At 45.1% G+C, this 27841-nt stretch overlaps 1 protein-coding gene across 1 annotated transcript; it reads right to left on the reverse strand.

Annotated features, from left to right (window-relative positions):
* Positions 1-1212: 1212 nt before the first annotated feature.
* PTGES3 (prostaglandin E synthase 3) lies at positions 1213-27841 on the reverse strand (the record flags this gene model as incomplete). The annotated part of the gene is given in 8 exon segments (NM_001261514.1): positions 1213-2357; positions 2638-2662; positions 4043-4105; positions 8392-8481; positions 9891-9989; positions 11500-11569; positions 11707-11820; positions 27591-27841. Coding segments are annotated over 8 exon segments (483 nt in total). The 3' UTR covers positions 1213-2337.

Genomic DNA, 27841 nt, shown 5'->3' on the forward strand with positions numbered 1-27841 from the left:
TTTCATGATGTTGGCCAGGCTGGTTTTGAACTCCTGACCTTAGGTGATCCTCCTGCCTCAGCCTCCCAAAGTGCTGGGATTACAGGCGTGAGCCACCATGCCCAGCCTTTTTTTTTTTTGGAGAAACTTGTGTCTACAAAAAAGTTCGTGGTGCAATCTTGGCTCACTGCATCCCCAATGACCCGGGTTCCATTGATCCTCCCACCTCAGCTTCCAGAGTAGGTGGGATTACAGGAATGCGCCATCACACCCAGCTAATTTTTTTGTGAAAATAGGGATTCGCAGGCTGGGCGTGGTGGCTTATCCCTATAATCCCAGCACTTTGGGAGGCCAAGGCAGGCGGGAGTTTGAGACCAGCCTAGCCAACATGGTGAAAACCCAGCTCTACCAAACAAACAAAAAAAATTAGCTGGGCATCGTCGTGTGCGCCTGTAATCCCAGCTAGTCAGGCGGCTGAGGCAGGATAATTGATTGAACCTGGGAGACGGAGACTGCACCATTGCACTCCAGCCTGGGTGACAGGGGAGACTCCGTCTCCCAAAAAAAAAAAAAAAAAAAAAAAAAAAAAAAAAATTGGGGTTTCACCTTGCCCAGGCTGGTCTGAAGCAATCCACCTGCCTGTCTCCCAGAGTGCTATTACAGGCAGGTGGGAGCTACCGTGCCTGGCCTGTATAATGGCATAGTTTCAAGGCTGGGCGGTAAGCCAACGAATCATTCATTTCCAAAAGTGACGTATGAATTTTTTCAAGAAAATCAAACAAGTTTTTAAAATGTTTTCCCCACTGAAGTTAAGAACTACATACCGTAATGCACTATGCATATCTATTATCACACTTCCTATCAAGTTTTTGTCTCATTTGTTCCCCCAGCCTAGCCTGTGAGCTCTCTGAGCTCAGCAATCATCTGAAATATTAATCTTTGTATCACCAGCACTTTAACTGCCTGCAACACAGGTCCTGAATATCCGACATAAAAAAGTGCTGAAATACAGAGTCTTTTTTTTTTTTTTTTGAGACGGAGTCTCGCTCTGTCGCCCAGGCTGGAGTGCTGTGGCCGGATCTCAGCTCACTGCAAGCTCCGCCTCCCGGGTTCCCGCCATTCTCCTGCCTCAGCCTCCCGAGTAGCTGGGACATAGTGTTTCTATGTTATGACAACTACAGAAGCTGTGAGGGAATGAAAACTTCCAAAATGCAGAAGTTCAAAGATTTAGAGGAGGACAACACATTTAGTTTTATTTCAATCAAATCACAACACTTTCTTTTCCAACTGCTGCAAAGTGCATCTACAATATTCTATTACAGATCCACTTTTAAAAGGTTTCCTGTGACATTACAGCAAGCCTCTTTTTTTCAAACAGAGGAATAATCCCAAATTCTTCCTCAAATAAAAATAACTCCATTCCAGTAAATGGTAAATACATAAAAATTACAGTAAGCCAGACACTTAAAAGGACAGCCAAGAAGTCTTCCAACAGTTTATTAGAAAGAATGTAGACATTTAAAAAAATCCCCACTGTCATGAACATAAATTGAGGTTTTCAGCCCTGGTATAAGCTGAATCAAAAAAAGAAATAAAAAATCCAATAGTGTATTAAACATTTTTCACTCATTTGCCATACTTGACAGTGCAAATACAAATCTGGTCTAAATGTACAGACTCTCAAGCAACAATGTACAGCTTTCTTCGTCCTCCATGCTAAGAGATGTAAAAGCTTAAGGGTCAAACAATACCAAATGTATAGGCTTCAAAAACCATCTAAGTTAGGGCATTCTCTAGTTTAGCTAAGATACACCTGGAACACTGACAAGTGATCACTTACATAGAATCATATGAAGTAAATTTTTTGAAAAATAAATTTTAGTGGAAAAATCCTGAAGGAACACCAGGAGAACAGCAGGTTACCAGTAAGGTGTCAGCCAATTTGTTCCAGCCACTTTTGAATCCATGTTCTATAATCTAAAATTTAGTTATCTTTCCCTAAGCTGAGAGCTTCCTATCATGTCAGTATCTATGTTATGAAGAAAAGGAGACTTAGGTGAGATGTTTCTATTTATCACAACAGCTGCATCAATTGCTTAGGACCTCAACAGCTTCATGAAAGTCTGGGAAATGTTCATGCATAAGGTTATTGCCTTAGCTGACTTAAAATTGCCCCATACAATGGTACATATCAACCCTTAGTGAAGCCTTTTAAAAAACAAACAGGTTGAAAAATGGGTTAAAGTAGGCAAATACAGCATCTGCCTTTAGAGCTATCAACTCAGGAATTCTCTCAATTATGAAATCTTGCAGAGAAGTTATTTTTCTTTCTCAAAATCCAAGTGATGACAATACTCCTTACTCCAGATCTGGCATTTCTGAAAGAATTGTAAAAAATATTAGTATAAAGTACATGGGAATAATCTACCAATTTTAATATCTTAAAGGAAAAGCCAACCAAAAATTGAATTATATAGTTCCCCAGTAAATTAATAGGTTGTCTTGCTATCTCAAGTTATTCACATTTCTGTTTTAGTTATTTATTCAAGGTCATAAAGAAAAAATTACTTTTTTTCAAAAGAAGTTAACATCTCTATTTTGAGTTTGGTTTTTGATGCAAAATATCACTGTGTAAACATACTTTTTACATACACTTACTTTCATCATCACTGTCTTGTGAATCCTGAAAGAGGGAAAATAAAGTTACCGAACTGATCAAATACTTGAGTTTACCTGAATAGTTCAAGCGCTATTATTTTTGACTAAAGTAGCACAGGTAGGTAGTTATACCAAGCCTAGAAATTTAGTCATTGGACTTAAGACTAGGTTTAACCTAAGGTGAATGGATGTACAGCAGAGGATCTATCTACCTGTAAAAAATAGTGTGCACCTTTTGGTGACAGTTTAGCCCACCCTTTGAATCCATTCCTAAATTAACCTATGTCAGCATTCAAGAGAAAACATGGATCAATATGAAGAAAAATAGATTGACAGAAGACAGTGAACTCTAATCCTAGCTGTTGAGTGAATATTATATATTTTTCTAAATAGCATTAAATAACTTTCTGGGAGATGTTAACAGGATGCTGGGGTTGACAAGATGTTGAGAACAGTTGTTTATTATATCCTCATCCTCCTCTTACAGATTTACAATGTCCATCTGTTTTGTTTTGGGTTTTTTTTGGAGATGGAGTCCTGCTCTGTCGCCCAGGCTAGAGTGCAGTGGCGAGATCTTGGCTCACTGCAACCTCCGCCTCCCGGGTTCAAGCGATTCTCCTGCCTCAGCCTCCCAAGTAGCTGGGATTACAGGCACCCGCCACCGTGCCCAGCTAATTTTTGTATTTTTAGTAGAGACAGGGTTTCACTATCTTGGCCAGGCTGGCCTCAAACTCTGATCCACCCGTCTCCGCCTCCCAATATCCATCTGTTTCATCAGTCTCTGACCAATCCTGACATAAAACCTATTTAATTTACTTTCTTAGTCAAAATAATCCCTATAAACTGACTTTTTTTTTTTTTTTCTCCTTGAGATGGAGCCTTGCTTTGCTGACCAGGCTAGAGTGCAATGGTGTGATCTTGGCTCACTGCAACCTCCGGCTCCCTCGTTCAAGCGATTCTCCTACCTCAGCCTCCCCAGTAGCTGGGATTACAGGCACCTGCCATCATGCCTGGCTAATTTTTGTAGAGACAGGGTTTCACCATGTTGACCAGGCTGGTCTCGAACTCCTGACCTCGGGTAATCCACCCACCTCGGCCTGCTGGGATTACAGACGTGAGCCACCTCGACCGGCCTGAACCGACTGTTATAATTGAGTAAGGTATTACTACATAATGTCTCTATACAATTATTCTTTGGAAATGCGATCCATTTAGGAATGGTCTACGGCAAAACCAGTTCCCTAATAGATACCCATTCCTCAAAAATGGGCACATTTTAAAAATTGCTTTTCCCTTTATTTTTTTTAGAAAAGTAGTAATCCTGAATCTATATAAAACCATTTGTAAATATGTTGTTTACTATTTAATAGTATGAAAGTAAACAGAAAAAAACTTTTAGACTTACATCATCTGCTCCATCTACTTCTGGTAAATCTACATCCTCATCACCACCCATGTTGTTCATCATCTATTTGAAGTGTAAAAATTAGTTTTAAAAATGATGTTAAGTTAGGCCCTAATTATTAATGCTGTATGCTTCAGAATAAACCTTAGGTCTGCCACGGATATCCACAAATGAAAAATGCAAAATAAATGTAAGCATCTTCCCTTCTGGAAAAGGAAGATTATAAGCAATTACACAAAATTCTAAAAACCTATACGGAAATTAAAACTAAATTTTCCCTAAAGAAAAGGTTTTAGATATTGTGAAGAACCAATAAATGATTTAAACCTAAACTATTACCAGATGATGAGAAACTTATTTTCTCAAGTTTAAACCATTTCTGTAATGTTTATATTTTAGAAAAATAAAATCACATATGCATGGAAAAAAATCAGATTTCAAAAATACATGATCACTCAGATTTTAGAATTGGAAGGGACCTTTTTTCTTTTCTTGAGATGGAGTATCACTCAGTCACCCAAGCTGGAGTGCAGTGGCGTGATCTCGGCTCACTGCAAGCTCTGCCTCCCGGGTTCACGCCATTCTCCTGCCTCAGCCTTCCCAGTAGCTGGGATTACAGGTACCTGCCACCACGCCCAACTAATTTTTTTGTATATTTAGTAGTAGATAAGAGTTTCACTGTGTTAGCCAGGATGGTCTTCATCTCCTGACCTGGTGATCCGCCCACCTCGGCCTCCCAAACTGCTGGGATTACAGGTGTGAGCCACCACACCCAGCCTGGAAGGAACCTTAAAAAGATTAGTCAAACATACAATGGAATGTGTTCATCCTAAAAGTAGGGATTATTCAGCCTTAAAAGAAAAAAATCTGCCTTATGTGACAAAACACAATGAAGAATCTGAAGCATGTCATGTTATGTGAAATAAGCCAGTCAGGGACAAATACTGCATGATTCCACTTATATAAGATACCTAAGATTATATGAGATACCTAAGATAGACACACAAAAATAGAGAGAATGGTAGCTGCCAGGAGTTGGAGGGAAGGGAAAATGCAGACTTGCTACTGTTAAATAGGTATGAAGTTCCAGTTACACAAAATGCATAGTTCCAGAGACCTACTATACAGCATTATGCCTATAGTTAACAATACTGTATCATGCACGTAAAAGTCTGTTAAAAGATAGCTGGGCATGGTCAGGTTCGGTGGCTCATGCCTGTAATCCCAGCACTTTGGGAGGCCAAGGTGGGTAGATTACTTGAGGTCAGAAGTTCGAGGCTAGCCTGGCCAACATGGTGAAACCCTGTCTCCACTAAAAATACAAAAATTAGCCGGGCGTGGTGATCGGAGCCTGTAATCCCAGCTACTTGGGACGCTGAGGCAGGAGAATTGCTTGAACCTACGAGGTGGAGGCTGGAGTGAACTGAGATCGTGCCATTGCACTCCATCCCGGGCAACAAGAGTGCAACTCCGCCTCAAAAAAAAAAAAAAAAAAAAAATAGCCAGGCGAGGTGGCTCACTACTGTAATCTCAGCACTTTGGGAGGCCAAGGCGGGTGGATCACGAGGTCAGGAGATTGAGACCCACGGTGAAACCCCGTCTCTACTAAAAATACAGAAAATTAACCGGGCGCAGTGGCAGGCGCCTGTAGTCCCAGCTACTCGGGAGGCTGAGGCAGGAGAATGGCATGAACCCAGGAGGTAGAGCTTGCAGTGAGCTTAGATCACGCCACTGCACTCCAGCCTGTGCGACAGAGTAAGACTCCATCTCAACAAATAAATAGTCTGTTAAAAAGAGTAGATTTCATGTGAAGTGCCCTTACCTCAATTAATTAAACACACACAAAAGGATTCAGTATAAAAATTTTGGGCAATCTATCTTGAATGAAATGAATAACTGGGAAAGAGTTTCCCTACCTTGAAAAGCACTATTGAATACTTTTAAGTTTCTTTGGGCAGAAAAATGCTAAATGTACTAAGTGCAACGCTACTATGTTTAAGATAAAACAGAAGAGAAAATTGAACATATTCAAGAGATATTCAGGAGGTAACAAAAACTGGACAACAAAGATAGCAAAAAAAAACAAAAACAAAAACAAAAACAAAAACAAAACAGTGTTACAAGGCTGGGGGCAGTGGCTCAGGCCTGTAATCCCAGCACTTTGGGAAGCTGAGGCAGGAGGATCACTTGAGCTCATGAGTTCAAGACCTGCCTAAGCAACACAATGGCTTGCACAACTAGGTAAACTGTGGCACCAACTGCTACACGTAAGGTACGATTAAAAAATACTACTAATATGAATAGAACATCTTCCCTTCCTGTTGAAATCACCGTGCCAGAGTCATGTGCAGAGAATTGTTAAATAAGCAGTTGCATACGTAAAGCTAGACACTTTTCATTTAACTCTTAAGGTCTCAAAATACAAAATCTAGTTAATGAAAAATTTCAAATAGCAACAAGAAATGGATTTCATGAGTATGCATTCAATTTACATACTAATGTTCTTTCTGTAGTTTTATTCTACTACATTTGATAAAGTCTATTCTGCCTACAAAGAGATGAATCATTTATTCTTCAGTCATGGCAACATGTTATTTGGGTGACATCTCAGATAACAGACTTTCTTAAACTTTTTTCTTTGTATACCTCATGGTAAACATTTCACCATGATTTTTTCTTTTTTTTTTTTTTGAGAGAGTCTTGGTCTGTCGCCCAGGCTGGAGTGCAGTGGTGTGATCTCAGCTCGCTGCAACCTCTACCTCCTGGGTTCAAGCAATTCTGCCTTAGCCTCCAGAGGAGCTGGGATTACAGGGGTGCACTACCACGCCCAGCTATTTTTTTGTAATTTTAATTATTTATTAATTTAGAGACAGTGTTTTGTTCCTGTTGCCCAGGCTAGAGTGCAATGGCGATCTCGGCTCACCGCAACCTCCACCTCCTGGGTTCAAGTGATTCTCCTGCCTCGGCCTCCCTAGTAGCTGCAATTACAGGCATGCACCACTATGCCTGGCTAATTTTGTATTTTTAGTAGAAACAGGGTTTCTCCATGTTGGTCAGGCTGGTCTCGAACTCCCAACCTTAGGTGATCCGCCTGCCTCACCCTCCCAAAATGCTGGGATTACAGGTGTGAGTCACATGCCCAGCCCTATTTATTTATTTTTTTTGAGATGGAATCTTGCTCTGTCGCCCAGGCTGGAGTGCAGTGGAGCGATCACGGCTTACTGCAACCTCCACCTCCTGGGTTCACACGATTCTCCTGCCTCAGCCTTCTGAGTAGCTGGCATTACAGGCGCACGCCACCACACCCAGCTAATTTTTGTATTTTTAGTAGAGGGGAGGTTTTGCCATGTTGGTCAGGCTGGTCTGGAACTCCTGACCTCGTGATTCGCCCGCCTCAGCTTCCCAAAGTGCTGGGATTACAGGCATAAGCCACCGCACCCAGCCTATGATTCTTGTGTTTAAAAGTTTATAGTCATATTTTTTAGACCAAGTCCCGCTCTTTCGCCAGACTGGAGTCCAGTGGCACGATCTCAGCTCACTGCAACCTCTGCCTCCAGGGTTCAAGCAATTCCCATGCCTCAGCCTCAGGAGTAGGTGGGACCACAGGGACACGCCACCACGCCCAGCTTATTTTTTTTGTATTTTAGTAGAGACGGGGTTTCACCATGTTGGCCAGTATGGTCTGGATCTCCTGACCTCGTGATCCGCCAGCCTTGGCCTCCCAAAGTGCTGGCCTCCTCCCAAAGCGCCTGGTCAAAAGTTTTTTTTTTTTTTTGAGACGGAGTCTCGCTTTGTCGCCCAGGCTGGAGTGCAGTGGTCGGATCTCAGCTCACTGCAAGCTCCGCCTCCCGAGTTTACGCCATTCTCCTGCCTCAGCCTCCAGAGTAGCTGGGACTACAGGCGCCCACCACCTCGCCCAGCTAGTTTTTTGTATTTTTAGTAGAGACGGGGTTTCACCATATTAGCCAGGATGGTCTCGATCTCCTGACCTCGTGATCCGCCCGTCTCGGCCTCCCAAAGTGCTGGGATTACAGGCTTGAGCCACCGCGCCCGGCAAAAGTTTATAGTTTTATTTTATGGCTTCAAAATCCAAGTCAACTACTGCAATCATGCTTTAAAAAAAAAAAAAAAAAAAAAAAAATCCCAATGATGAAATTAGGAAATTAGCAAACTAGCTGTGTTAGTCTTAATACATTAACTTTTGCAGTTAACACTGATTCCTTTTAAAATCATTAAAATGGTCTTAAAAATAACACGCATCATGAATATGTGCCCAAAACCAAATTAAATTGACTACAGACAGGTACTGTGTACTTCGAGTGGGGAGACATCCATTTAATGGAACTTACCTCAGAAAAACGATCAAAATTAGACATGTCTTCATCTGAATCATCTTCCCAGTCTTTCCAATTATTGAAGTCGACACTAAGCCAATTAAGCTATAAATCAATACAAACATCACCCTAAGGTTAGGTTAATTTGCATTTGGCATGAACCTTAAGACTGCATTTTCTTTTCTTCTAAAGAGACCAAGTCTTGCTGTGTTGTCCAGGCTGGAGTGCAGCAAGCATTCACAGGTGCAATCCCATTATTGATCAATGTGAGTTTTGATCAGCTCCATTTCTGATCAAGGGTCTTGTTAACTCTTCAAGCAACCTGGTGGTCCCCGCTTCCTGGGACACCACCATACTGATGTTAACTTAGCATGGTTACCTGACTGACATATGGCATTGCAACCCAGAATTGGGCGCAAGTAATTCTCCCACTTCACCCTCCAGCGTCGCTTTTAACTACAACAGGCACCACATGGCTACTGGTCCCTGGCAAAACAACATTTTTTGAACTGCGACTTTGTATTTTTATGAGGGCATGTAATTAGCACACAAAGAATAGACTAAGCTAAATGGGGTGGCTTACACCTGTAACCCCAACACTTTGGGCGGCCACGGTGGAAAGATTGGTTGTGTAATCCTTCAGGAGTTCGAGACAGCCTGAGCAATAGTGTATCCTGTATCTGGGGAAAAAACAAAAAAACAAAGTTCCTGGGCGTGGTGGCACATTCCTATAATCCTAGCTATTTGGGAAGCTGAGGTGGGTGGGAGGATCGCTTAAGCCCAGGTGGAGGCTGCAGTGAGCCATGTTCACACCACTGCACTCTCGCATGAGTGGCATGAGACTATCTTAAAAAAAAAAAAAAAAAAATTAGGTAAGTGTGGTGGCTCATGCCTATAGTACCAGCACTTTGGGAAGCTGAGGTGGGGAGATTGCTTGAGCCTAGAAGTTCAAGAGCAATCTGAGCAAGATTGTGATACCCCTTCTCTACAAAAAATACAAAAATGAGCCAGGTGTCATGGCATGCCCCTGCAGTCCAAGCTACTTGGGGGACAGAGCGGGGAGGATCACTTGGAGCCTGGGAAGCTGAGGCTGCAGTGAGCCGAGATCGTGTCACTGCACTCCAGCCTGGGTAACAAAGAGAGACCCTGGTTTTGAAAAAAAAAACACTGAAAATTGTTAAACACACCTTTTGAAAACAAATTTACTAGTAAGAACTATTTTCAGTTGATTAATTTACTTTTTCACCAAGCTTTGTCCCCTCCCATTTGATAGCTGAGTAATTTATGCAAAGTCTATCTCTTAAGTGCAAAAGATTCTACACCAGTTAATAACTGATATTCTAATCACACTTCGTATTAAGTTAAAACTGAGTAGACAAAAAACATGAACATGAGGCTTTATACTTAGCTGTGAAACAAAAACACAGCAGTATATTCCTTACATCAAATAAGTGTATCTTTTATTACCTACAATAAAAACATCAAACTTTTCAAAAAAGGAAAACGAAACCTACCTTTGCCCTTTCTTTTGTTAACCTTGGCCATGACTGGCCAGATTCTCCTTTTCGTAAACAGCATAAAATTGATCTGTCCGTTCTTTTATGCTTGGAATCCTAAAAACAAAAGGACCATCATACCATTTATCTTTCCAGTATCGCTACATGACAGAAAGTAGCTTGTCATTTCTCACCTTTTTCATTTCTTTACCTAAATTTTCTCTGGACTCTGAAAGAAACATGCCCTTGACTACTAAAAACTTCAAATTATCCAATTGCCCCAAACCACTATAACTGTCATTTTTTAAAAATTTTATTTTTTCCCTTATATTTCCTACTGAAATAACCTGTACTACAACAAAGTTTCACGTTTAACCTGATACCATTTTTTTCTTTCCTGCACATGGTAAACAGAATAAAACCTTAAAAACTTTAACTAAAAATGATATAGCCACAGAATGGTTTAAATATTCTGTTCTTGGGCCAGCATGGTGGCTCAAGCCTGTAATCCCAGCACTTTGGGAGGCCGAGACGGGCGGATCACGAGGTCAGCAGATCGAGACCATCCTGGCTAACACGGTAAAACCCCGTCTCTACTGAAAAATACAAAAAACTAGCCAGGCAAGGTAGCAGGCGCCTGTAGTCCCAGCTACTTGGGAGGCTGCGGCAGGACAATGGCGTGAACCCGGGAGGCAGAGCTTGCAGTGAGCTGAGATCCGGCCACTGCACTCCAGCCTGGGCGACAGAGCGAGACTCCGTCTCAAAAAAAAAAAAAAAAAAGATTCTATTCTCAGATAAAGGAAGCCTTGGCCACGGGCGGTGGCTCATGCCTGTAATCCTAGCACTTTGGGAGGCCGAGGCAGGCGAACACCTGAGGTCAGGAGTTTGAGACTAGCCTAACCAACATGGTCTTTACTAAAAACACAAAAATTAGCCAGGTGTGGTGGCATGGGCCTGTAATCCCAGCTGCTCCAGAGGCTGAGGCAGGAAAATCCCTTGAACCTAGGAGGCAGAGGTTACAGTGAGCCAGGATTGCACCATTGCACTGCAGTAGTCTCAAAAAACAAAAACAAACAAAAAACAAAACAAACGGCCGGAGCGGTGGCTCAAGCCTGTAATCCCAGCACTTTAGGAGGCCGAGACGGGCGGATCACAAGGTCAGGAGATCGAGACCATCCTGGCTAACACGGTGAAACCCCGTCTCTACTAAAAAATACAAAAAAACTAGCCGGGTGAGGTGGCGGGCGCCTGTAGTCCCAGCTACTAGGGAGGCTGAGGCAGGAGAATGGCATAAACCCGGGAAGCGGAGCTTGCAGTGAGCTGAGATCTGGCCACTGCACTCCAGCCTGGGCGATAGAGTGAGACTCCTTCTCAAAAAACAAAAAACAAACAAAACAAACAAAAAATAAAACAAGCCTCAAGGATACTTCTCTAAGCCCAAACAGTAATAGCAAAAACAAAAAGTATGCAGAAACCAATTTTGGAGGAAATATTCTACAAAATGTAAATATACCTAGTCTATCTCACTGTTAAGAAAAACAGAGCTAATGCTTATTGCTAAAAAGAATACTTGGTATGTCTGCTTCCTCACAACTTAAATCTGGATTAAAGCATCAAGACTACTTACATTTGGATCAATACAGTGAAAAAGATCAATTTCATTTAAATGCTTAAAATTATCACTTCCTCCGAGACAACTGTATAAAATAATAAAGAAAGAATTAAGCCTCTTCAAAGAGACAAAGATTAATAATATCTTCAACGAAAAGACAAGCCAAGTTATTCAGTTGTGTGAATTACTATTTTACATCACTGGATAAAAAGCTTAACTTACCTGAATGTAAGTTTGGATTTTTCAAAATTTACATTAACATCCTTACTGTCTTCAACACAAAATTCAATGAAGACATAGTCCCTTCGATCGTACCACTTTGCAGAAGCAGGCTGCCTACAAAAGGATTAAAGTGGGGAAAGTCAAGCTGGAATTCATTAATTAAACATTTACATACTAACCTTCGACACTATTATAGCATTATTTCAGGGCAGTTCATTACAATTTTAAACAAAAACTACATTTTTACCCTAACAGCTACATTCCAAGTTAAAACCTAAGGGTCTAACAAGATTTAGTTTCAGAATGATTCCAATTTCATAGTAGGAAGGATTCAAAAACCAAACAATGCTTAGTAGTGTTAGCCATTTATCTAGTCCTATCAAAAATTATGTTACTTGGCTGGGTGCAGTGGCTCACACCTGTAATCCCAGCACTTTGGGAGGCCAAGGCAGGTGGATCACTTGAGGCCAGGAGAGCTAGAGACCAGCCTGGCCAGCATAGCAAAACTCCGACTCTACTAAAAATACAAAATAAATAAATAAATAAATAAATAAATAAAATTAGCTGGGCATGGTTATGCGGCCTGTAGTCCCAGATACTTGAGGGTTGGGACTGAGGCACAAGAATAACTTGAATCCGGGAGGTGGAGGTTGCAGTGAGCTGAGATCATGCCACTGCATTCCCAACTGGGCAACAGAGACTCTTGTCCCAAAACAACACCAAAAAAAACTGGTACATCAGAGCTTTACTTTTTAAGTTCACTAAAACCAGGAGAATGAATCTCCTTTCCTCAAATTAAGCAATCTAGAATTTTATCAGTTTCCTCAAAATTAATACATTGAAGTCCTAACCCCCAGTACACCTTAAGAATGTGATTATATTTGGAAATAGCATCTTTAAGTTACAATTAAGTAAATATGAGGTCTTAGGGTAGACCCTAATCCAATGACTGTTGTTCTTCTATACGAAGAGATTAACACAGAGGGAAGAAAGAAAATAGCTATCTGCAAACCAAGGAAACAAGGAAAGGACTGCTGACACCTTCGCCTTGGATTTTCAGCCTCCTGGAAATGTGAGGAAATAAATTTCTGCTGTTTAAGCCACCCAGTGTGTGATACTTTCTTATAAAAGCCTTAGCAGGCTGAGGTCGAGAATTCAAGACCAGCCTCACCAACATGGAGAAACCCCGTCTCTACTAAAATCATAAAAAAGTAGCCGGGCGTGGCGGTGAGCGCCTTAAGTCGCAGCTACGTGGGAGGCTGAGGCAGGAGAAAGGTGTGAACCCGGGAGGCAGAGCTTGCAGGGAGCCGAAATCAAACTACTGCACTACAGCCTGGGCGGCAGAGCGAGACTCCATCTCAAAAAAAAAAATTAGCCGGGTGTGGTGGTGCATGCCTGTAATCTCAGCTTAAGAGGCTGAGTCAGGAGAATCGCTTGAACCTGGGAAGTGGAGGGGTTTCAGTGAGCTAAGATCGTGCCATTGCATTCCAGCCTGGGCAACAAGAGTAAAATTCTGTCGGCCGGGCGCGGTGGCTCAAGCCTGTAATCCCAGCACTTTGGGAGGCCGAGGCGGGCGGATCACGAGATCGAGACCATCCTGGCTGACACGGTGAAACCCCGTCTCTACTAAAAAATACAAAAAAAAAAAACTAGCCGGGCGAGGTGGCGGGCGCCTGTAGTCCCAGCTACTGGGGAGGCTGAGGCAGGAGAATTGCGTGAACCCGGGAGGCGGAGCCTGCAGTGAGCTGAGATCCGGCCACTGCACTCCAGCCTGGGCGGCAGAGCGAGACTCCGTCTCAAAAAAAAAAAAAAAAGAAATTCTGTCTCAAAAAAAAAGAAAAAGAAAAAAGGGGGGGGGGGCCACAGCACGGTGGCTCATGCCTGTAATCCCAGCACTTTCGGAGGCAGAGGCAGGTGGATCACGAGGTCAGGAGTTCAAGACCAGCCTGGCCAATATGGTGAAACCCCGTCTCTACTAAAAATACGAAAATTAGCGGGGTGTGGTCGCATGCGCCTGTAGTCCCAGCTATTTGGGAGGCTGAGGCAGGCCAATCAGCTGAAGTCAGGAGGTGGAGGTTGCAGTGAGCCAAGATCACACCACTGCACTCCAGTCTGGGTGACAGAGCGAGACTCTGTCTCAAAAAGGAAAAAAGCCTTAGCAAGCTTATAATCACGTCCCAGATAATAAAACAAATTTAAATTATCAAAACCTGTGGTTAGGCCATGAGCCAAAAATGATTCCTACATTTTTTAAATATTAAAAAACAAAACAAAACAAAAAAAACAAACCCGGGAGGCAGAGATTGCAATGAGCCAAGATTACACCACTGCACTCCAGCCTAGGCAACAGAATGAGACCAAAAAAAAGAAGAATGTGAATGAGAGAGGTATTTGTGGCCTGCAAAGCCTAATATTTACTGGCTGACCCTTTATACAAGTTGGCTAACACATTAAAACTACAAACAGGGTCGAGTGCGGTGGCTCACGCCTGTAATCCCCAGCACTTTGGGAGGCCAAGGTGGGTGGATCACCTAAGGTCAGGAGTTCGAGACCAGCCTGGCAAACACGATGAAACCCTATCTCTACTAAAAATACAAAAAATTAGCTGGGCGTGGTGGCGGGCGCCTGTAATCCCAGTTACTCGGGAGGCTGAGGCAGGAGAAAGGCGTGAACCCAGGAGGCGGAGTTTGCAGTGAGCTGAGATCACGCCACTGCATTTCAGCCTGGACAATAAGAGTGAAACTCCGTCTCAAAACACAAAACTGCAGACCAGGCGCAGTGACTCACGGCCGTAATCCCAGCACTTTGTGAGGCCAAGGCTGGTGGATCACCTGACGTTGGGAGTTTGAGACCTGCTTGACCAACATGGAAAAACCCCATCTCTACTAAAAACACAAAATGAGCCAGGCGAGGTGGCGCATGCCTGTAATACCAGCTATTCGGGAGCAGAGATAAGAGAATCACTTGAACCTGGGAGGCGGAGGTTGCAGTGAGCCAAGATCAAGCCATTGCACTCTAGTCTGGACAAAAAGAGCAAAAACTGTGTCCAAAAAAACCCCCAAAAAACAAAAACAAAAAACAAAACACAACTACAAATGGTGGGCCGGGCATGGTGACTCACACCTGTAATCCCAGCACTTTGGGAGGTCAGGGTGGATGCATTACCTGAGTTCAAGAGTTTGGCCGGGCGCGGTGGCTCAAGCCTGTAATCCCAGCACTTTGGGAGGCCGAGGCGGGCGGATCACAAGGTCAGGAGATCGAGACCACAGTGAAACCCCGTCTCTACTAAAAATACAAAAAATTAGCCGGGCGCGGTGGCGGGCGCCTGTAGTCCTAGCTACTCAGGAGGCTGAGACAGGAGAATGGCGTGAACCCAGGAGGCGGAGCTTGCAGTGAGCCGAGATCGCGCCACTGCACTCCAGCCTGGGCAACAGCGTGAGACTCCGTCTCAAAAAAAAAAAAAGAGTTTGAGACCAGCCTGGGCAACATGGCAAGACCCCCATCTCCACAAAAAATAACGTAGGCCGGGCGCGGTGGCTCAAGCCTGTAATCCCAGCACTTTGGGAGGCCGAGACGGGCGGATCACGAGGTCAGGAGATCGAGACCATCCTGGCTAACACGGTGAAACCCCGTCTCTACGAAAAAATACAAAAACTAGCCAGGCGAGGTGGCGGGCGCCTGTAGTCCCAGCTACTCGGGAGGCTGAGGCAGGAGAACGGCGTAAACCGAGGCGGCGGAGCTTGCAGTGAGCTGAGATCCGGCCACTGCACTCCAGCCTGGGTGACAGAGCGAGACTCCGTCTTAAACAGAAAAAAAAAAAAAAGCCGGGCGTGGTGGCTCAAGCCTGTAATCCCAGCACTTTGGGAGGCCGAGACAGGCGGATCACGAGGTGAGGAGATCGAGACCATCCTGGCTAACATGGTGAAACCCCGTCTCTACTAAAAAAATACAAAAAACTAGCCGGGCGAAGTGGCGGGCGCCTGTAGTCCCAGCTACTCGGGAGGCTGAGGCAGGAGAATGGCGTGAACCTGGGAGGCGGAGCTTACAGTGAGCTGAGATCCAGCCACTGCACTCCAGCCTGGGCGACAGAACGAGACTCCGTCTCAAAAAAAAAAAAAAAAAAAAAATTAACGTGGGTGTGGTAGCATGTATCTGTGGTTCCAGCTACCATGGCGACTGAGGTGGGAGGATCACCTGAGCCTGTGAAGTCAAGGCTGTGTAAGCTGAGATCACGCCACAGCACTCCAGCCTGAATGACAGAGCAAGAACTGGTCTCAAAAATAAAAAACCATGAAAACAAAAAACAAACAAAAAACCCCCCAAAAACTACAAGTGGGGCCGGGCGCGGTGGCTCAAGCCTGTAATCCCAGCACTTTGGGAGGCCGAGACGGGCGGATCACGAGGTCGGGAGATCGAGACCATCCTGGCTAACATGGTGAAACCCCGTCTCTACTAAAAAATACAAAAAACTAGCCGGACGAGGTGGCAGTCGCCTGTAGTCCCAGCTACTGGGGAGGCTGAGGCAGGAGAATGGCGTAAACCCGGGAGGCGGAGCTTGCAGTGAGCTGAGATCTGGCCACTGCACTCCAGCCTGGGCGGCAGAGCGAGACTCCGTCTCAAAAAAAACAAAAAAAAACAAAAAAAAAAAAAACAAAAAACTACAAGTGGGTGGAGGGTGCCCTACACTTATCCTGAATCAGGAATAAACACATACATATTCCGTCATTTGAAAGGAGAACTGTGCCAGGCGTGGTGGCTCACGCCTGTAATCCCAGCACTTTGGGAGGCCGAAGCTGGAGGATCACCTGAGGTCAGAAGTTCGAGACCAGCCTGACCAACACAGTGAAACCCCATCTCTACTTAAAAGAAAAAAAAAAAAATTGCTAGGCCTGATGGCACATGCCTGTAATCCCAACTACTTGGGAGGCTAAGGCAAGATAATCGCTTGAACCTGGGAAGCAGGGGTTGCAGTGAGGCAAGATCATGTCATTGCAATCCAGCCAGGGCAGCAACAGTGAAACTCCGTCAAGAGAGAAAGACAGACAAGAACGGAAGGAAGGAAGGGATGGAGGGATGGAGGAAGGGAGGAAGGGAGGAAGGAAGGGAGGAAGGAAGGGAGGAAGGGAGGGAGGGAGGGAGGGAGGAGGGAGGAAGTGGGGGGAAGAGGGAGGAAGTGGGGGGAAGAGGGAGGAAGTGGGGGGAAGGGGGAGGAAGGGGGGAAGAGGGAGGAAGGAAGATTGGGTTGGTTGCAGTGACTCACACCTATAATCCCAACACTTTGGGAGACTGAGGTGGGCAGGTTGCTTGAGGCCAAGTTTCTGACCAGCCTGGCCAATATGGCAAAACCCCATCTCTACTAAAAATGTAAAAACATTAGCTAGGTGTGTTGGCACATGCCTGTAGTCTCACCTACTCGTTGTGAGGCTGAGGCAGGAGGATCACCTGAACCTAGGAAATGAAGATTGCAGTGAGCTATGGCGGCGCCACTGCACTCCGGCCTGGGCAACAGGGCAAGACTTTCTCAAAAATAAATAAGCAAACAAACAAACAAACAAAACAAACATGGAAAGTCAACGTTTATGAAGTCTCCTTTTGCCTTACACCATCTCTTTTTCTCCTATTAACAAATGGAGAGGGCTGGGCGTGGTGGACCACGCCCGTAATCCCAGCACTTTGGGAGGCCAAGGCCGGTGGATCACCTGAGGTCAGGAGTTCAACAGCAGCCTTGCCAACATGGTGAAACCTCATCTCTACTAAAAATACAAATATTAGCCAGGCATGGTGGTGGGCGCCTGTAATCCCAGCTACTCGGGAGGCTAAGGCAGAAGAACCGCTTTAACCCGGGAGGCAGAGGTTGCGGTGAGCCGAGATCACACCACCATTCTCCAGCCTGGGTGACAGAGTGAGACTCTGTCTAAACAAACAAACCCAAAACATATGGTGAAGGGGTTGAGTTGAGCTTTAACTCTAGCTTCTAAACTAATTATACTGCATTTATATCTAGCCTTTCTGCTAACACTGGCTAAACTCATAACCACTGTGTAAGACTGTTCGTTCATTTTAATAGTAATATACCTACAGATGCAAAATTTCCACCTCTGCATACATTATGTAAATAATCTACTACTTAAAGCAAAACAATAAACCCCACAGGTGGACATTCATGCTTTTTTTTGAGGCTGTCTCGCTCTGTTGCCTAGGGTGGGGTGCAGCAGTGGCACATCTCGGCTCACTGCAGCCTCCGCCCTCTGGGTTCAAGCAATTCTTGTGCCTCAGCCTTCCAACTAGCTGGGATTACAGGTGCGCCACCATGCCCAACTAATTTTTGTATCTTTAGTAGAGACAGGGTTTTGCCATGTTGGCATGGTTGGTTTGAACTCCAGGCCTCCAGTGATCTGCCAGCCCTGGGCTCCCCAAAATGCTGGGATTAGATGTGAGCCATCACTACTGGTCTCCATGCTTCTCTTTCTAAGTCAGGGTCTTGCTCTGTGGCTCAGGCTGGAGTGCAGTGGTACAACCTTGCTCACTATAACCTCAAACTCCTTGTCTCTAGCAATTCTCCCACTTCAGTATCCCCAGTTAGCTAGGACTACAAGCATGTGTCACCATGGCCAGTGATTTTTTTCTTTTTGGCAGAGATGTAGTCTCCCAGTGTTGCCCAGGCTGGTCTTGAATTCCTGGCCCAAAATGATACTCTCACCTTGGCCTCCTAAAGTGCTGGGATTTCAGGCAAGAGGCACAGTGCCCAGCCTATTCCATGCTGATCTGACAAGCATGTCTCAGCTCAATAGAAGGGCTATATACACCAATCCAAGCAATTAAATTTTGCATAACCTAAAATCCTCTATAGTCCTGTCTGAAAGGTCTCTTTGTCAGCCTTAAAAGGACAGAGACTGTAGTTGTTCCTAAATACCATAATTGTAATATGTTAGTATTAAACTGGTGAGTTTTAACTCTAATTTATAAAACACTGCAAGCACCCCACTACAAAAAATTGATGCACCAGGAAAGCTAGATGTAAACAATTTGCTAGGAAAAATGCCTCAGTTATTTTAATCCACTTGATAGTTTTACTATGTGCAATGTACGTTTTACTATAAAAGACAAAACAGGCTGGGTGTGGTGGCTCACGCCTGTAATTCCAGCACTTTGGGAGGCCGAGGCAGGTGGATCACCTGAGGTCAGGAGTTCGAGACCAGCCTGGCCAACATGGTGAAAATCTGACTCTACTAAAAAAAATACAAAAATTAGCCGAGCTTGGTGGTGGGTGCCTGTAATCTCAGCTACTCAGGGGACTGAGGCAGGAGAACTGCTTGAACCCAGGAGGCAGAAGCTGCAGTGAGCCGAGATCACGCCACTGCAATCCAACCTGGGCGACAGAGCCAGACCCCGTCTCAAAAATAAATAAAACAAAAAATACCTATTTGTAATATGTGAGGAATAAGACATCAAAGTTCTACTATGGAAAGGAAAAAAGTAGTTCCGGAGTTCATAAACGGTTTTCCCTTCTTAGGTATCAAACACCCTGCCTATAAACGTCTGATGCCAAGCTCTGTCTCACACATACTCATTGCCCAGGGAAACCGTAAGATATTTCAGATCTTCTGTAATCAGCTGTAGTACTATAAAACTTTCTGAAAAAGTGATCTGAATAAACCTGCTAGTCCTGTGGCTACCAATCATGTGCCAAGATATATCAGGGCCTCATGGAGGAACTCACAACTACCTTGGGATATTTTAAATTTCAGAATAATTCAGTTATACTCAACAATAGCCAAGACACCAAAAAAACTATTAGTTTGAGGTTGTTCAATTTCAATGAGCTTGTACTGCAAATCCCTCCATTAAGTTTCATCTTCTCAAAACTGAATTTCTGGTGGTTGCTGTAATTAAAAAACAAACAAAAAAACACAGGTACTCATACCCACCCCACCAAAAAAACAAACAAACAAAAAAACCACCAATGGGGAACAAGAAGTGAGATGACAGAACTCATTTCAAGATTTGAGAAGTTATATAGTATCCAAAAGCCATACACATTCCATTAATAGGTATGGTTATATAAAAAACTATATATATTCTTTCCAACAGTGTAAATTAGTTTTTCCAATAGCTACTAGGCTGTTAAGACAATCTACTTATGTTGCTTTGATACAACTATGTCATCAAATGAACTGCTAGTTACTCCTTTTGGCCTAAGAGCACAACTCCTCAGACACCAAGGGCACTATACACCAGTAAAGTTTGTGAACCTCTGTGCTGGTTAGTTAGTTCCTTTATGTGGTGATTTCCACTCTAAGATACAAAGGTGGAAGCTATTCAACGTAATGTTTTATTGAAAACTTCGCACCTTTTTTTCTTTTTGGGGAAGGAGTCCCACTCTGTCACCCAGGCTAGAGTGCACTGGCGCGATCCGGCTCACTGTAACCTCTGCCTCCTGTGTTCAAGTGATTCTCTCGCCTCAGCCATCCGAGTAGCTGGGATCACAGGTGTGCGCCACCACACCCAGCTAAGTTTTACATTTTTAGTAAAGATGAGATTTCACCATGCTGGTTGGCCAGGCTGGTCTCGAACTCCTGACATCAGGTGATCTGCCCACCTCAGCCTCCCAAAGTGCTGAGATTATTGCCGTGAGCCACCGCACCCGGCCAGCACTTTTTTTTTTTTTTTTTTTTTGAGTCAGAATCTCACTCTGTCATCCAGGCTGCAGTGCAGTGGCACGATCTCAGCTCACTGCAACCTCCACCACCAGGTTCAAGGATTCTTGTGCCTCAGCCTCCCAAGTAGCTGGGACTACAGGAGTGCGCCACCATGCCTGGCTAATTTTTGTATTTTTAGTAGAGATGGGGTTTCACCGTGTTGTCTAGGCTGGTCTTGGAACTCCTGACTTCAAGTGACTCACCTGCTGTGGCCTCCAAAGTGCTGGGATTATAGGCATGAACCACCATGCATACCCACTTAGCACTTCTCTATCAAGCAACTCTGTGACTTTCCACATTCCATCTTTTGAACCCTCTTTTTTAAAAAAATTGATTCCGTGCTTTGATTTTAGACCCTGAAGCATTCTTCTTTTAACATCCCCAGGAGCCAAAAGAATTTTTCTTTGTTCAAGAAAGACAAGGTCAAATATCACTCACTCACTGCCTCCATAACAAATTTTAGATTCTCAGGATTCCACTATCATATTGTCAAGTATGCAGAACCTAGTTTAGATTATATAATAAAACAAACTGGAAATACAGACATGGTTATTTATTTTGCAATAAAAGGACGGCCGGATAAATTACCGTCCCTTTTTGTGAAGTGAAAAAAATAAGGCTTCTGTCAGAAATGTTGGGTTCCAATCCTATTTTGGCCCCCCCACTTTTTTTTTTTTTTTTGGAGACACAGTCTCACTCTGCTGCCCAGGCTGGAGTGCAGTGGCCTGATCTCGGCTCACAGCAACCTCCGCCCTCCACCTCCTGGGCTCAAGCAATTCTCCTGCCTCAGCCTCCCCAGTAGCTGGGACTACAGGCGTGTGCCGCCACCCCCAACTGATTTTTTTTTTTTTTGAGGCGGAGTTTCGCTCTGTCTCCCAGGCTGGAGTGCAGTGGCCGGATCTCAGCTCACTGCAAGCTCCGCCTCCCGGGTTTACGCCATTCTCCTGCCTCAGCCTCCCGAGTAGCTGGGACTACAGGCGCCCGCCACCTCGCCTGGCTAGTTTTTTTTGTATTTTTTAGTAGAGACGGGGTTTCACCATGTTAGCCAGGATGGTCTCGATCTCCTGACCTCGTGATCAGCCCGTCTCGGCCTCCCAAAGTGCTGGGATTACAGGCTTGAGCCACCGCGCCCGGCCGATTTTTTTTTTTTTTGAGATGGAGTTTCACTCTTGTTGCCCAGGCTGAACTGCAATGGCACAATCCCTACTCACGGCAACCTCCCCCACCTGGGTCCAAGCGATTCTCCTGCCTCAGCCTCCTGAGTAGCTGGGATCACAGGCACCCGCCACCATGCCCAGCCAATTTTTGTATTTTTAGTAGAGACAGGGTTTCACCATGTTGGCCAGGCTAGTCTCTAACTCCTGACCACAAGTGACCTGCCCACCCTGGCCTCCAAAAGTGCTGGGATTACATGTGTGAGCAACCGTTACCAGCTGACATAAACACTTTTCATCAAATGAAGTGTGGATTCATGTGAAAGAGCACCTGAGGCACAGAAAAGCCACAACAGCACATTTTATTCAGTTTTAGAATACAAAATAGAAGAGCATATTGCTGAAGGTGAAGTTAAAGTATCAACGAGCAAGTGCCTCCAATTCCAGCACTCTGGGAGGCCAAGAAGGGAAGATTGCTTGAGCCCAAGAGTTCGAGACAAGACGAGCCTAGGCAACATTGTGAGACCCCCATCTCTACAAAAAATAAAGTTAGCTGGGTGTGGTGGTGCACACCTGTAGTCCCAGCTACTGAGGGGCCAAGGCACGAGGATGGCTTGATCCCGAGAGTTTGAGGCTGCAGACAGTGATGACACCACTGCACTCCAGCCTGGGCAAAAGAGTGAGACAGCGTCTCATAAAAGAAGAAATATTCCTGGAAAACTGCAAGTTCAAAGGTATACCAAGGATCGGGTGGGTGCAGCAGCTCACACCTGTAAACCCAGCACCTGGGAGGAAGATCACTTGAGTCTAGGAGTTTGACACCAACCTGGGCAACACAGTAAGACCCCGTCTCTATTAAAAAAATAAAAATAAAAAAAAAGGCCAGGTGTGGTGGCTCACACTTGTAATCCTAGCACTTTGGCAGGCCAAGGCAGAAGGATTGCCTGAGCTCAGGAGTTTGAGACCAGCCTGGGCAACAGGGTGAAACCGCGTTTCTACTAAAATACAAAAAATTAGCTGGGCATAGAAGCACATGTCTGTAGTCCCAGTTACTCATGAGTCTGAGGCAGGAGAATCGCTTGAACCCAGGAGGCGGAGACTGCAGTGAGCCAAGACTGCGCCACTGCACTGCAGCCTGGGCAACAGAATGAGTCTCCCTCCCCAAAAAAAAAAAAAAATTTTACAAAGGTATACAGAGGAAGCAGGGAAGCAGCCTCATTCCAGAATCTATCATTGCCGGCTAGGGCGGTAGCTCACGCCTATAACCCCAGCACTTTGGGAGGTCGAGGCGGGTGGATCATGAGGTCAGGAGTTCAAGACCAGCCTGGCCAAGATGGTGAAACCCCACATCTACTAAAAATACATAAAATTAGGCTAGATGTGGTGGCTTACAGGCCTGTAATCCCAGCACTTTGGGAGGCCAAGGTGGGCGGGTCACCTGAGGTCGGGAGCTTGAGACCAGCCTGACCAACATGGAGAAATCCCATTTCTACTAAAAATACAAAATTAGCCGGGCATGGTGGCACATGCCTGTGATCCCAGCTACCTGGGAGGCTGAGGCAGGAGAATCACTTTAACCCGGGAGGCGGAGGTTGTGGTGAGCCAAGATCTTGCCACTGCACTTCAGCCTGGGCAACAAGAGAGAAACTCTGCCTTAAAAAAAAAAAAAAAAATTAGCCGGGCATGGCGGCAGGCGCCTGTAATCCCAGCTACTCAGGAGACTGAGGCAGAGAATTGCTTGAACCCGGGAGGCGGAGATTGCAGTGAGCCGAGATTGCGCCAGTGCACTCCATCCTGGGCAACAGAGCAAGACTCCGTCTCAAAAAACAAACCAAAACCAAAAACTATCACTGCGAATCCATACAGTAAATAGTAAAAAGTTCAATACACTATTTCCATAGCAAAATATGCTATTTTTTGAACTCACGTCAATGATCTCAGGTGTTTAACTAGATTGATTCTGAACAGTTGATATTTACAATCTTTTTTTTTTCCTGAAAAGAGACAATCGCTAACCACAAGACCCAAAAATGATACAGCTTGTAGAAGATTTTTAAACTGAGAAAATTCAATTAGGCAGGAGAACCTTAATTTAGCAATAAAACACTGGCTTACACTCAAGAGATTTTTCACTTCCAGTTTCTACTGCCTTCTAGTTAAAAGTCTAACTGAACACAGGAAGAAAAATTAAAACTCCAGTTGCCAGGTTACAGTGCACAGGAAATCAATATTGAACAAAGGCCACCCACCATCAGAAAGTTATAGAAATTAACAATATAGCATTATGTTCACTCTGACAATTTGTTTTGCAGGCTAAAGATGGACAACTTTATTTCAGGGATTCATTCCTACACAGCTGAGTGAGGGAAAGTAAGATTTTTACTAAAATCAGAGATGCAAGTTTCTGGACAACTTCCTAATTACATACAAGACATTAAACAGGAAAAACAGTAACTTAAAATATCGGTAAAGTAAATAAAACATTTTACTTTTCATCTGTTTTTAATTGGTCCAACGACAATGATTCAAAAAATGCGAAGTAGCACCCTCTGGCAAGGTTAAGCGGAAAATCTTAAGTGGGGGAAGGTCCTAAAATCCCAGCCTTCTCCAAGATAGGTTCGAAATTAAGAGCTTTTATGTAAACTATCAGACAAACTTTTATAACCTAAGATTTAAAGAAATGTAACTACGAAATCGCTAAAGAGCAAATAGGTAAATCAAATGAGAAAACACACTCCCAAGCCCTTAAGGCACCCAGCATAAATATATCTCTTCCCAGAGCTTAAAAAATATTTTTCTTATTAGCCAGGCACGGTGGTGCTTGCCGGCAGTCCCAGCTACTCCGGACACTGAGGCAAGGAGGATCGCTTGAGCCCACGAGGTACCGTTTGCAGTGAGCTGAGATCGCGACACTGCACTCCAGTCTGGGCAACAGACCAATACCCTGTCTCAAAAAAAAAACAAAACAAAACACTACCACACTTTTAAAACAAGTTATCAACGAAATAAGCCCTTACCAGCCAGATTCTTAAGACTGGATGACGACCCATTAAAAGCTTCTTCCACCTCAAATAACTGACTTACAACTTTTATTTTGTAAATTCATTTAAGTCTTTAGCTTGGTAAGAGTCCCTGAAGAATTTACTAAATGGAATATATTGAATATTTTTAAAATAATATTTTAGCTGGTCTCTTCAAAACACTTTTTTTTTTTTGAGACGGAGTCTGGCTGTGTCCCCCAGGCTTACCGCGAGCTTCCCCTCCCGGGTTCACGCCATTCTCCTGCTTCAGCCTCTTGAGTAGCTGGGACTACAGGCGCCCACAACCGCGCCCGGCTAATTTTTTTGTATTTTTAGTAGAGACGGGGTTTCACCGTGGTCTCGATCTCCTGACCTTGTGATCCGCCCGCCTCGGCCTCCCAAAGTGCTGGGATTACAGGCGTGAGCCACCGCGCCCGGCCGCATCACTCGTTTTAAAGGTAGCTTTTTTTTTTTTTTTTTTTGAGACAGTCTCACTGTGTGGCCCAGGCTGGAGTGCAGAGGCGCGATCCCCCCTGCAAGCTCCACCTCTCGGGTTCACGACATTCTCCTGCCTCAGGCTTCCAGCAACTGGGACCACAGGCGCCTGCGACCACGCCTGACTAATTTTTTGTATTTTTAGTAAAGACGGGGTTTCACCGTGTTAGCCAGGATGGTCTTGATCTCACGACCTCGTGATCCGCCCGCATTGGCCTCCCAAAGTGCTGGGATTACAGGCGTGAGCCCCCGCGCCCGGCATGAAGGTACCATTTTTTTTTTTTTAACTAGAGAGGCTGCTTTTTGGAATTGTCTCTCTACTGCTACACTTACTTTTTTTGAGACGGAGTCTCCCTCTATTGCCCAGGCTGGAGTACAGTGGCGCAATCTCGGCTCACTAAAACCTTCGACTCCTGGGTTCAAGCGATTCTCCTGCCTCAGCCTCCCGAATAGCTGGGACTACAGGAGTGCACCACCACGCCCGGCTAGTTTTTGTATTTTTAGTAGAAACGGGGTTTCACCATATTGGCCAAGCTGGTCTCTAACTCCTGACCTCGTGATCCACCTGCCTCAGCCTCCCAAGTATTGGGATTACAGGCGTGAGCCACCGCGCCTGGCCTTACACTTTTCACCCAAGTTTTTAAATTTACTTTCCTAACTTAGCCGTTCCTTACCTATTTAGATATCTCATGTGCCCTCCAGAAAGTGCTTCTACTTCGAGCCCATTTTAAACATTTTTCACGAAAAGATATGTTGTTTGGCTCTATTATTAAAAGCTGCTTAATGCCTTATCTGACAAAAATTTTCCCTTACAGATTTTCAGAGTATGAAAGGTTAAGACTGATGTCCCTTCTACATTACTTATGAGAGATTTCAAAGGGAAAAACAAAAGCTATTTTATATACTTTTTTTTTTGAGACGGAGTTTTACTCTTGTTGTCCAGGCTGGAGTGCAATGGCAAGATCTCGGCTCACCACAACCTCTGCCTCCCTGTTTCAAACGATTCTCCTACCTCAGCCTCCCGAGTAGCTGGGATTACAGGCATGTGCCACCACGCCCGGCTAATATTTGTATTTTTGTAGCGACGGGGTTTCTCCATGTTGGTCAGGCTGGTCTCGAACTCCCGACCTCAGGTGATCCGCCCACCTCGGCCTCTTAAAGTGCTGGGATTACAGGTGTGAGCCACCGCGCCCAGCCTGATTCAAACTTTTAAAAACCCCGATTACGTATCACTCTCGGGGAGGGGGCTCCCTCAAAAATTCTAACATGCTGTGCTCTAGAAGCTTGTTTCCAGTGATAAACTTCGCTTCAGTGTATCCCTCACTCATTCCTTTAGATTTCTAGCCGTCAGTATCATGACTTTGAATCAAGCAAACCCTTCTTACTTTTCCACAAAGTCACTCCCTCTCATCTCTTCTGAATGGAATATTTTTTAAAAAAAGGTTCCCCCTTAATTGCTCTCCATACCTTTTAGGACGCAGTTAGTACCTTAAAAAATAACCTCCCGTCAAAAAAAAACCAAAAACTAAAACAAAACCCTGTAAAACCGGCAGTTCCCACTGTACGTGGCAGTGCCAAGAATTCTTACTCGGTTAAAATCGCCGAGGTTTCCTTTATCATCATAAAATGAAGACTACCATAGAATCTCAACACAAATTTAAACTCTTTAGGACAACAGTAGGTTAATTACACGCCTATTACATACATATTTCACCCCACAGTTACAGGATAGTGAAACCTCACCTCAGGTTTAACATGGAACACAGAAAATGTCCGTGTCTTTCCAAAGCAGACACGTGCAGAACTACCTGCTCAACGGTAACTCCTCCTCGCTGCCAGGGAAGCGGCTGAGTTTTGGCAACCTCCCGTGTTTTCAAGAGACTGGAGTTACGAGGCGGACTTCAAGTACCCACACTCAAGAAACCCAGACACTGGAGAGAGAAGTATGTTGCGGCGTGGGCATGGCTTCACTCTAGTTGCCTAGCAGTACCTGCCGCTCACGGCTAGGCCCGCGTGGGGCTCTCCCAGGAGCTCCGCCAGGCAACTGGCGGCACCCACCACAGGTGCACTCGACTCAGGGCCTGGCCCGGGGACCACAAAGCAGCAGAACCGGAGCGCCCAAGCAGCCGAGGCGACCCACGAGGGTTCACGCTTCACGGCGCCGCATGGCGAGCAGCTCCGGGGAGCTTAAGGCCTAAGGTGAAGTTACCTAAGGAAGCCAGTAGCCCAGACAGCCAAAGAGGGAAAAAGTAGGATTTCCGGTATAGGGAAGCCAAGGGACGTTTCAGGGGTGGGGGAAGCAGACATCTGGAGGAAAAATGTCCTCCACCCGCCAACGGTAACCGGAACAAGGATCCTGGACCTCCCGCCCCCAGGCAGGAACGACTGCCACCACCGATGCGAGAAAGGCTATGGGGCCAAAAGCAGAGGGAGGGCAAGGGCCGCTTCCAGGGAGCCCCCAACGCGGCCTCGGCCTCACTCTGGGCGACCTTCCCTCGGCGGGGTGTCGCACTCACATTGTGAACGGGGCAGGGGGACGGGCGAACGGGTGGGCGGGCCTCTCTGGCGGTGGCTGCTGCTAGGGAGTCGACTTCTCTCCAGTGGCGACTCCGCGTTTTCTCCCCGGTCGCGGCCTCTTCTCGCTTCCCTCAGGCGACGGCGGCAGCGGCGGGCTCGACCTCGGTCCCCAGAATGCACCGCGCGGAAAGAGCGGCTCCTCCGGTCGGGGAGAAGAGGAAAGTGTAGGAAAACGGGCGCGAGGACGGAG

This window comes from Macaca mulatta, chromosome 11 (genome assembly GCF_049350105.2).
Source record: "Macaca mulatta isolate MMU2019108-1 chromosome 11, T2T-MMU8v2.0, whole genome shotgun sequence".
Taxonomy (NCBI): Eukaryota; Metazoa; Chordata; class Mammalia; order Primates; family Cercopithecidae; genus Macaca; species Macaca mulatta.